General features: G+C 36.1%; 1 protein-coding gene, 1 long non-coding RNA gene and 1 other non-coding gene across 3 annotated transcripts; 2 read left to right on the forward strand and 1 right to left on the reverse strand.

The window, feature by feature from the left end:
* The first annotated feature begins 3,234 nt into the window (after positions 1-3,234).
* LOC142178445 (uncharacterized) lies at positions 3,235-5,333 on the forward strand. The gene is made up of 3 exons (XR_012706586.1): positions 3,235-3,440; positions 3,841-4,431; positions 5,044-5,333. It is a non-coding gene; the product is annotated as an uncharacterized LOC142178445 (long non-coding RNA).
* Positions 5,334-6,908: 1,575 nt separating this feature from the next.
* LOC142178695 (small nucleolar RNA R71) lies at positions 6,909-7,015 on the reverse strand. Its single transcript, XR_012706961.1, has one exon. It is a non-coding gene; the product is annotated as a small nucleolar RNA R71 (small nucleolar RNA).
* Positions 7,016-8,227: 1,212 nt separating this feature from the next.
* LOC107808187 (uncharacterized) lies at positions 8,228-8,656 on the forward strand. Its single transcript, XM_016632678.1, has one exon. It carries the CDS (start codon positions 8,228-8,230, stop codon positions 8,654-8,656), a length of 429 nt encoding a protein of 142 aa, XP_016488164.1.
* The last annotated feature ends 2,988 nt before the right edge of the window (positions 8,657-11,644 follow it).

Consider the following 11,644-nt stretch of genomic DNA (forward strand, 5'->3'; position numbering starts at 1 on the left):
TATTAAATAATACATCACATACCAAAATTTATTTTGGCAGTTTTGTTCTCATAACCAATGGTTTAGCTATAATTGGAGACATACAATTTCTGCTGAATCAACTTAGATTTAAACCAGTATTATCAAGATAAATCATCATAATTTATATCCTGGAACTGTGCTCTAATAATTTGAGCAATCAATCTTACAAAAGCCAAACTGCAAGTTGATAACAAATGCACATGTGACCATAGAATAGATCCATCTATTAAAATAATATAATAGTAAACGGTGCACATGGCAGGTGACTGGGCCCATATATTTATCACCTTTTATTCGTTCCAGAAATCAAGGGATTCAATCCCAACCTTAACTGGTATATCATGAGAATAAGCAGCACAAGAGAATTTCTGAAGAATCTTCTATTTCTTCAATATATACCAATGTAATTCTCAATTAATTTTTTGCGTTATAATTGAACTGCGATGGTCAACCGGTCATGCCAACTAATATTTGTTTCAGTATACCTCTAGTTTACTGGTGACATATGAGTCCATCATCATGCTTATATTTGTGTAGTACAGATAGAAAGAAAATCGGGTAACCTTTTATATTTACCCGTTATGATTATAGAAATATGAAGATATTCAATATTCCTTTCATTTATAGTCTCAATATGCCAACCACTTTGACCTATACATTTGAAATTCAAAAAGTTTCTTTTGAGACTTTACGATATCAATGTCGTAAATAATTTTATTCATCCGGATAGTAACAAATTAATTTTTTTAGAGCTCTTAACAACTTTTATAATACAAGATCTTTTGTCACACCATTCATATGGTAAATGTCTCTTTCACAGAGAAAATTATATCATAATAAATTGTCATGGTCAAAATTATCATAAGCAAAATCATTTCTTGCTTTAATTTTTCCTTTAGTAACCTTTTATAAGGCGCAATAAAATATATTTTGGCGTATCACATGTATGCGACCAATGACATATTCATGTAACCACACAATAATATTTATTCTCTTTATTTCACTCAAATCTCCCTTAGAGGTGAGTTGTGTGGTATTCATCTAATCATGCATTGCATGTCTTTATTCATTACTTTTATCACATATTGTTACATTCACTTTTAGGAATGGGTATGCATTCTCAATGCTTATCACAAGTCACATTCTCTTAAAGGAATGGATCATAATCAACGGCGTGCTTTATTATTTTTCATACCAATTTGATGGTAAACAATGCCTTCATATTTTGAAGGACTATTTTGAGAATCCTTATTGTTCTCGTTTTATAATCATATTGATTATTATTATTATTATTATTATTATTATTATTATTATTATTATTATTATTATTATTATTATTATTATTATTATTATTATTATTATTATTATTATTATTATTATTATTATTATTATTATTATTATTATTATTATTATTATTATTATTATTATTTTGATCTTTGGAATGCCCACGTTCATTGTTCAACCACTTGTTTTCATTTATACTTATTATGCGCCGCTACCACATTCACTTCAAGAAGGGAGCAAATCAAGTGGTACAATATTCATGCATTTTCATGAAAAATATATTATTTTTCTTTAGTCTTCATTATATCATCAATATGGTACATTGGGACTCAAACCCAGTGCCTTACTAATATAAAGGCATGTTAGACCATAATAAATTTGGGACTCAAACCCAACTTTTATCATCATGGAGCATCAGGACTTGATCATGATGTCTTACCCTCATGGTGCATTGCGAGTTAAATCCGATATCTTATTCTCATGGTGCACAAGGACTTGAACCTACCGTCTTACCCTTAACCAATGTCATAATAGACCAAAATGCAGTATGACTCACCCTTGAGCCTTTAAAAAGTATTACCACTTTGATTGGTCCATAATGATGTAGATGTAGATCTCCACCCGATCTTGTGTCCTAATATTCTTGATTTTATTTACAATGATGTAAGTATGTAGTAATCTACATGCACTAGATTAATATTAATAAGAATATGCAACAGCTATATAGCATAATAATTTCACGAATGAAATAAAGGTTCCTTGGTTGCTTACTTATAAAGAATAAACTTTGATCATAGTCAAATGTATATTATAAGCAGAATTGAAAATGTGCATGTAAACTCTTATTTCTAAGATTGATTTGAGTATAAATGAGCAAATCTCAATCCTAACCAATACTTTCATTTTTATTTTGTTAGATCTCTCATTCTTAGGCATTAATTACCAATTTTAAAGCCATGTTAGTAGGCGGCTTACTTAAAGATACTTACAACATATCTTTAGCTTGAAATTATAACTAAAGAGAAAAATTCTTCATGTGTTTTCGTTAATTATTTCTAGTAAATTTTCTGTTTAGAAAGCTAAAATATAACTTCCAAATATGATGATGTCGCACTACAAAATTCTGAAAATTTTAACCACAATACCTACTATTAAAAATAGATGTATGTATTTCAAACTAAAGTAGAAAAACATGCGATATCATTTTCTAAGGTGTCTTGGCAAGAACTTATGAACAAAATTCAAAGTTAATTTACTTGCCAACAAGAGAGATGAACAATAACTTACAAAGAGGTTCCTGAATAGATTGGCTATTCATGCAATTACAACGAACATAGGCATCAATTAGCAAAAGAAAGTATCTACTTATCTTTTATTTTCCTTGGATATGACGTGCTCATAGTTGCGAATAAAATTCTATTACTTATGCAAAGTAAACTAGGAATTGGTGAGATAGTAAAACGTGTTATGAAATATAACTCAAAGTAACACTATAGAACAAGGAAAAACAAGCTAAGAGATATAGATAGAAAGAGAGGAAGAGAGATTCTTATTTATTCTTCAATTGTGTGTATTTTCCTATCTATTACAAGTCCTTTATATAGGCATGAAAAGTGAAGAAATATATGTCATTGAATATGTTATTAAACATAGAAATATGTCATTGAATATGTGCATTTGAGAAGATTATGGAAGAAAAGTAGACATTCACCATAATTTGATTTTTCTTATAACAATGCTGATATTATAAAGGTTAACATAGGTATTCTAAAAAAGTCAACTGAGAAATGGGGGAGAATGATAATTATTGTTTAAAGTAGAAGGTGAAGTTTAATTTTTAAAACAAAGTTAGGTGTTGATGCTTTTCGCCCTTCGTGGAAATTTCCCAAAACATAAAAACATCTATTTGCACCATAAACGTAGGACCATTTTGTTTTTTTTTTTAAGGGAATAACTCGGACTTCAAACAAGGATGCCGGAAATTTTTCGCACTCCTTATTCCGTATCTCGTCCTTTTTTTCCCTTTTGTTTTCGGTCAAGTCTTTCGTTGTTTCGTAAAGCCAGATCTGACACTATAAATGCCAAGCCTCAAGTCCTTTCTGTGTGTAATTTTGTTGACTACTCATACTAAGAAGGTAATTAGTTTGGGTTTGGTTTTTCCTATTTTCTTCTTTCGGTCCTCAAATTTTTCTGCTAGTTTTTGGCTGTAAAAGCAAGCTAGATTTATTTTTCCTAAAAGGTTCGTTCTTATTAAAAAGAAGCTTGTAGTGAAAAAGCAAAAGATTTTGTGTTTGTAAACACTGTACTTACTGCTACTACTTTTGTTCTCTCTACAAATATTTCCCTTTAGGTATTTTCAGTTATGATTGTGTTTTTTAAGATTTCAGCCAAAATGGCAATCATATAAACTTCTTGAGCTCCAAGACTTTAGAGCACAAATGTGTTGCAATTTTGATAATAAACTTTTTACGTAATATCAGCACTTTATTTTGATGATTTATAATTTTCATTTAGAAGCTGTATTTGTTTTATCAGGGATTGGAAAACCGGAAAAGAAAATAATCGCAGAGATCTGAAAGATGGATTCGAATAATTCAACAACACAGCTTCCCCAATCAATTATGGCTGGGGTAGGCAATTTGCGACATCAAAACAGGAGGGAGAACTGTCCATCTGTATTTATCCAAAATGAAGGAAAGATATTCAACGATCCTTCACGTTTGCCTAGGAGCAATAAACCATCTACAGACCGCGTTGCATCAAATCGAAGTAATAAACGAAGAAATAATTATAATGACCGATCACCAAACCAAATTCGTCAGGATCCACCAATCCCGCCTCCATCATTTAGCAATTATAATTCATATTCAAATGATGAGGTGACACCGACACGTTCGGCAGGTGATCCTCCGGTATCAGGGTCCGAAAATTTCTATTCCGTGATTCCTTTTATCATTGTCTTCTTTTTTATCGTCTTCAAGTTCTTTATGTAGAAATTAACATTTTACTTTTCGCACGAATTGTTGCTTTTATTTAGAAATAAATAAAATATTGTAGCCCCACACTAGAGGAAGAGGGCAGTTGTCCATGGTGCAATAGCTTACTGGTCAAGTTTTTCATTTCGAAGTATGGTGTTTAATTATGTTTTGAATTATTACTCTTGCGCAAATTTATTTTTAAATAAATCACCCATGCACCTCTAAAGGAAAAATAAAACAGTCGTTGCAATAATAATCCAACTAAGAATCCACGTCTAACCACAAGAAATTAAAATAGATGTTATGATAGATATCTAAGAATGAGACTAAATATACCTTAAATTAGCTTTCGGAGTGACTAAATCTAAGAATTACGCTAACTAATAGGCAGAATAGCCTAGGAGACACCCGTACTTATTCCGGTTTGACATCCCGACCCCTGTACTCCACAAAGTTTCATCCAAACACCTCAACTCGACCAAAACTAATATTTTAAACGCTTCTTACCATTGACCAAGCTTATGTGGCATTAAATCTGCTGAGTTGGACGAAATGTGTGAAATATACGCGTATAAAGCGAGTGAAAACAATGAATTTGATTTTAAAAATGATTAAATAAAAAACAAATTAAGAAATTATTACTTTATTATTTATATTCGGCCAAAATGCTATACTTTTAATACATTACTCGCCCTATATTTTGTTGGTTTAGTGATTAATTGTACGACATTTGAGCTAAATTGTGTTGTTTTATGTGTAGGAGCACCAGAAGAAAGAGTCAGATGAAAGTTGCACAAAAAGAGGACAAAAATGCAAGAAAAGAGCACAAAAGCATCAAGTACCCAAATCGTGCTACATACCAAATAAAGCCAGCTCTATAGCCTGCTTTACCATGCTACAGACCAAGTAAAACCAGCTCTATAGCTAGCTTGACCGCGCTACAAGCCAGCTCTGTAGCCAGGCTGACCGCGCTATAAGCCTTGCCTCGCGAGGTTTATAACCCAGTAACTAAAAGTCGCGGGTTAAAAGATTCTAACCCGAATTTAGACTAAGGGATTCCGGCCCTAAAATAAAAATACTCCCTTAACGAGTTGAGAAAGTGTTGGACACTATTTTGGAGAAGAAAAAGGCTACGGAGCACGTGGAGCGAGAATCAAACGAGTGTTTCCTCCGTTTATCTCCTTACTTTATAGTTTAATGTCTTTGAACATCATGATGATTGTCGATACATTTATGAGTAGCTAAACTTTCTAATCCAGGGTTTGATGGAACCTATTGGAGGATAATTTTCTACTACGTTTAATATAGATTTGCCTTTGATGTTTCTCTACTTGTTCAACTACGTTTACATTGTGGTTGATTGAATAGCTCTCAATTGACTGTACCTAGTTAGTGTATATTTCTTGAAAAAGGGGTACATATTTTGGCAGTTGTTGAATAACATCACTCCTAACGTATGTGAGGAATCAATACGGAGGGTTTAAAAGTGGGATTAGGAATAATGAAACCTTGGTGCACTCTTAATGAACGGTAAATTAGTGCCAGCTAGTGTAGTTCAGAAGAAAACATCTAGTAAATTGTGGTAGTTACTTGAAGAGAAATATGACACCCAAAATAGTCACGATCGGTAGAGAATACTTAGGCGAATTTATAGGAAGCGTAACGGAGAGGATGCCGACAATAGGGAAAATCATAACCCTAGACTTTTCCAAATCATGTCCACGGCGTTTGCTATGTTAGTTATAAATTATTGCATTTTAATTACTTTGATCTTAGTTAGTAAATATTCAAATCATTATTTAATATTTCTAAAGGTTGATTACTTTAATTCGTGCGAAACTAGTGGTTGTAATTAGTAGGTTAATTCCCTGTGGATTCGACTCCTGACTTGTAAACCGAATTATATTTGCAATGACCTCTAGAACTCTTAGGAGGCATAGTTGGGTAGGACCAAATGTTGGCGCCTTTGCAGGGGAATTAACGATGTAATTAATTACGGCTAAAAGAATTGTTAGAATTCTTAGTGTAGTCAGCTTTCTTATCTTGAAATTCATTATTTAAACTCTAATGTTTGTAGTCTTATGTGTTACAGGTGCATGCCTAAAAACTCCTCAAGAACTGGTGAATTGTACGAAGCATTACTGGACCCAGAGAAAGCTTTCAGGGCACTAAATCGAGCAAATAGGAAAGACAAAGGACAATAGAACTCATCAGAGCGAATCAAACTAGACATGGGTGATGTAATAGACAACCAAAACAATGTGAATGAGTCGAGAAATCAAGGTGTGGCACCTCTTGTGCCAGAAACAGCCTTATATGATTGGGCACAACCCACCGCTGAAACCTGACAATCGCATATGCAGTACCTTCGATACAACCCAAATCATTTTAAATTACAAATAGCATGCTGCATTTGTTGCATAACAAGGGACTGTTCTCGGGGTCTTACATTGAAGATCCACAACTGCATCTGAAAACTTTCCTGTCGATTTGTGTCACGCAAAGGCAATCGAATGTGACATTGGAAGCAATAAGACTGTTGTTTTTTTCATAAACTCCATCACTACTTGGGAGGAATTAGTCAAGTAGTTTTTGAATAAATTCTATCCACCCAATAAGACTTCCAAGCAAGTTGACGAGATATTAAGGTTTAGGCAGAAACCAGCTGAAACACTGCAAGAAACGTGGGAGAGGTTCAAGGGGATGCTGCTCAAGTGTCAACACCATGGCATTTCTAATCAGATGTTGGGGCAAAGGTTCTACATGGGATTGGCAAACAGCTTGAAGGCCAATGTTGATGCTTCAGCAAGTGGAGCATTTTTGAGCAAATCATTCAGAGAATGTAAGTTCTTACTTGATAAAATGGAACAATACTCAGGATGGATGACAAGATACTCTATAATCACTCATTTAGTTCACTCAGTAGCTCTAGACTATGACTACTATGATGACGCAATTGAGTATCCTAACAAAAAGGATTAATGAGTCAGGCCAAAAGCAGGAGCACATAGTTAACATGACCAATGGAGGCTTATGCACACAATTCATTAACCAACCATGTGTGTGCTCGTGGAGTGGTTAATATGAAAGTGACATTCAAAATTATCAAGAGAATATAAACTATGTGGGAAACTATGGAGGCCAAAGGCAAGGTGGTCAGAATTGGGGGCAGTAGAATCAACAGTATAGACCAACATAACAATAGTATAATAATAACAACAATACTGGAGTTATGCGACCTCAGAGTCAAGTCATGCCTTATCAAAGGCAACATGGACATAATCAGCAAAATCAGCAGCTAGCTTATCAATAGCCTCAACAACAACAAATAGTGAGACAAGATGATTGGTTGTCTGAAATTAAAGGAATGCTGCAACAGCTGATTGGGTCCAATGGAAAATACAAGATAAGGTTGAAGCACATGACTCAGCGATAAAAGGCATTGAGATTCAATTGGGGCATATATTTATGTCTCTAAATAATCGTCCTCAAGGGATGTTACCTGTGGACACACATGTAAATCCGAAAGAGCATGGTCCGAAGAAGATTATGGCGGTGAGTGTGAGAAATGGTAGGGATCTTGATATAGAGCAAGAAACTGCTCCTGAAAGCTGACCAACTGAGATAATCGTCCCAGTACCAATTGAGGTAGAAGAGTCAACTGAGCTAACAGAAGTAAGAGTGCATCAAGCTCAGGAGGAACTAAGAAAAGAGAAATAGGTTGCAAAGGAGACTGAGAAAGTGCAAAAGAAGGCATTATAAAAAGTTCCTGAGTAGGATCTAACTCAAGTCACAGGAAGGGAGCGACTTCCAGGACCCTTCCCGCAGAGGTTGGCCAAATATCAGAAGGATTAGCAGTATAAGAATTCATGGAGATGTTGAAGTAGATTCGGTTAAACATTCCATTGATTAATGCCTTGAGAGAGATGCCCGATTATGCAAAAATGATGAAGGATTTGATGTCTTGGAAGTTCGAATTTCAAGACTTGGAAACTGTGACACTGACTCAGACCTGCATTATTGTCATGACAAGACCTATATCTATAAAGTTATCTGACCTAGGGAGTTTCACAACTCTGTGCACCATAGGCAGCTATGCTTTTGCCAAAGCATTGTGTGATTTGGGGGCAAGCATAAACTTGATGCCATTGTCTATCTATAAAAGCTTAGGCATTGGAAGGGCAAGACCAACATCCATGTTACTACATCTAGTCGACCGAAATGATGTACTTGTGCAGGTTGGAAATTTTGTGTTTCCATTAGATTTTGTTAATCTAGACTTCCAGGTCGATGAAGAGATTTCCATAATTTTGGGAAGGCCATTCTTGGCCACAAGGAGAGCTTTGATTGATTGTGAAATTAGGGAGCTATAGATGAGACTGAATGATGAAGAAATAACATTCAATGTGTAGAAGTCTATGTGGCGACCCAGTGAGTTCGCTAATTGCTCTATGATCGAAGCTATGGATGTGATTCTGGAGGAGGAAGACGAGGCACTGAATGCAAAAGTCCCCTTAGCAGCCTGTCTGATGAACTTAGAAGAGGTAGATAGTGAGGATTTAGCGGAGTTGGTTTTGGGTCTTGAAGACCAAGGGTACTGGAAACGAGAGCTCGAATTTGAGTCTTTACACTTAGAAGAAAGAAATACTCCTCCAGCTAAGCCAATAATTGAAAAACCACCACAGTTGGAGCTAAAGTTGTTACTGTCTCACCTTAGGCATGCTTTCTTGTGACCTAGCTCAACCTTACCTATTATTATCTCATATGGTATGTTAGATGTACAAGTAGAACAACCTTTGTAGGTTCTGAATGAATGCAAGACTACAATTGGGTGGACCATTGCAAACATAAAAGGTATCAGCCTAACATTTTGTATGCATAAGATTCTACTAGAAGATGCACAAACCTTCCAGAGAACATCAAAGAAGGTCGAATCCCAACATGAAAGAAGTGGTGAAGAAAGAAGTGATCAAGTGGTTAGATGCATGAATCTTCTTCCCTATCTATGATAGAAACTAGGTCAGCCTAGTTCAGTGTGTGCCAAAGAAGGGTGGAATAACTGTAGTGCAAAATGAGAACAATGAGTTGATCTTAACAAGAATAGTCATGGGATGGAGAATCTGCATGGATTACAGAAGATTTAACAAGGCCACCCAAAAAGACCACTTTCTGTTGCCATTAATTGATCATATGCTAGATAGATTGGTGGGGAGGTCCACCTTTTGCTTCCTGGAAGGATACTCAGGGTATAACCAGATCTCTATTGCCCCGGAGGATAGAAAGAAAATGCCGTTCACTTGTCCGTATGGCGTCTATGATTTTTGGAGAATGTCGTTTGGCCTATGCAACACACCTGCCAAATTCCAAAGGTGCATGATGGCCATCTTCACAGATATGGTAGATGAAATAATGGTGGTTTTCACTGATGACTTCTCTGTGGTGGGGAACTCATTCGACGATTGCCTTATGCACTTGAAAAGCGTATTGAAGAGATCTATGGAGACTAATCTGGTACCGAACTAGGAAAAGTACCATTATATGGTACATAAAGGTATAGTGTTGGGACACCTAGTGTCAAGTAAGGTAATTGAGGTGGACCGTGCTAAGGTTGATATAATTGAGAATTTTTTTCCACCCACTTCCGTCAAGGCCATAAGAAGTTTCCATGGCCACGTTGGCTTCTACATGCAGTTTATATAATGTTTTTCCACAATTGCTAACCCTTTGTTTAAATTGTTTGAAAAGGATCACCCCTTTGTGTTTTCTAATGACTGTAGGGTAGCTTTTGAGAAGTTGAAGAACAGTCCGGTGACTGCACCAATCATAGTGGCACCTGACAAGAAACAATCTTTTGAGCTGATGTGTGATGCAAGTGACTATGCTGTGGGAGTAGTTCTAGGGAACATAAAAGATAAATATATGCATCCAATCTACTATGCAAGTAGAACCTTGAGTGGTGCCCAACTGAATTACATAGTGACAGAGAAAGATATGCTAGCACTGGTGTACGCATTTGACAAATTTAGGTCATACCTGATAGGCTCAAAGGTAATAGTTTCTACTGGCCATGCTTGTCTCAGGTACCTAATTGAGAAGAAGGATTCAAAGTCGCACCTTATTCGATGGGTGGTATTGCTGCAAGAGTTTGACTTGGAAATCCGTGATCGAAAGGGAACGGAAAACCTAGTTGCCGATCACTTGTCCAGGCTTGAAGGAGCTGAAAAGAGGGTCGATGTGGAAGAGATCGTGGAGTCTTTCCTAGATGAACAACTATTAGCCACGAGCCTTAAGGTAGCGCCACGGTATGTATATATTGAAAACTACCCGGTGAGCAGTATTGTTCCCTATGATTTGTCCTATGTAGAGAAGAAAAAGTTCTTTTGTGATTGTCGCATGTATTTCTGGGATGAACCATATTTGTTTAGGATTTATATTGATAACATGATCTGGAGATGTATTCCCGAGATAGACCCAGCTTTTATTTTGCAGGCATGTCATGGTTCGCCTTATGCAGGCCATTTTGGAGGAGTAAGGACAACTGCTAAAGTGTTGGAGTCAGTCTTTTATTGGCCGACATTGTTTAATGATGCACACTTTTGGGTAAAGAGCTGTGATGAGTGCCAATGGGCGGGAATATTTCCCGTCGACATGAGATACCCATGAACCCAATTCAAGAGGTGAAAGTATTTGATGAATGTGGAATCGATTTTATGGGACCATTTGTCAGCTCACATAGCAACAAGTACATATTGGTAGTGGTGGACTATGTCTCGAAATGGGTAGAAGCCGTGGCACTTCCAGCAAATGATGCAAAGGGAGTTATTTGTTTTCTAAGAAAAAATATCTTCACCCGATTTGGTACTCCAAGAGCGATCATCAGTGATGGAGGAACTCACTTCTGCAACCGAGCCTTCACAAAGTTGTTGTAAAACTATGGCGTTCTCCATAAGGTTGCCACTCCGTATCACACACAAACAAGTGGGCAAGCGAAGGTGTCAAATAGAGAAATCAAGAGTGTTTTGACCAAAATTGTAAATGCTACTCGGACTGATTGGGAGAGAAAATTGGATGATTTTCTATGGGCTTACCGCACTGCATTCAAAACTCTGATTGGTATGTCACCATACAAATTGGTATTTGTAAAGGCGCGTCACTTACTGGTAGAGTTAAAGCATAGAGCATTTTGGGCGTTAGGCAATTAAATCTTGACTTGGAGGCTGCTGGAACGAGTAGAGTTATAGAGCTGCATCTACTTGATGAGTTCCGTTACCATGTTTTTGAGAGTACGAGGCTATATAAGGAAAGAATGAAGATGATGCATGAGAAAAATATGAGCGAAATTTTAAACCTAGAGATGTGGT

Source organism: Nicotiana tabacum, chromosome 24 (genome assembly GCF_000715075.1).
Source record: "Nicotiana tabacum cultivar K326 chromosome 24, ASM71507v2, whole genome shotgun sequence".
In the NCBI taxonomy this organism is placed as follows: domain Eukaryota; kingdom Viridiplantae; phylum Streptophyta; class Magnoliopsida; order Solanales; family Solanaceae; genus Nicotiana; species Nicotiana tabacum.

Coding starts and splice junctions, on each gene's coding strand:
- LOC107808187 (XM_016632678.1), top strand. CDS start 8,228: ATGATGAAGGATTTGATGTCTTGGAAGTTCGAATTTCAAGACTTGGAA.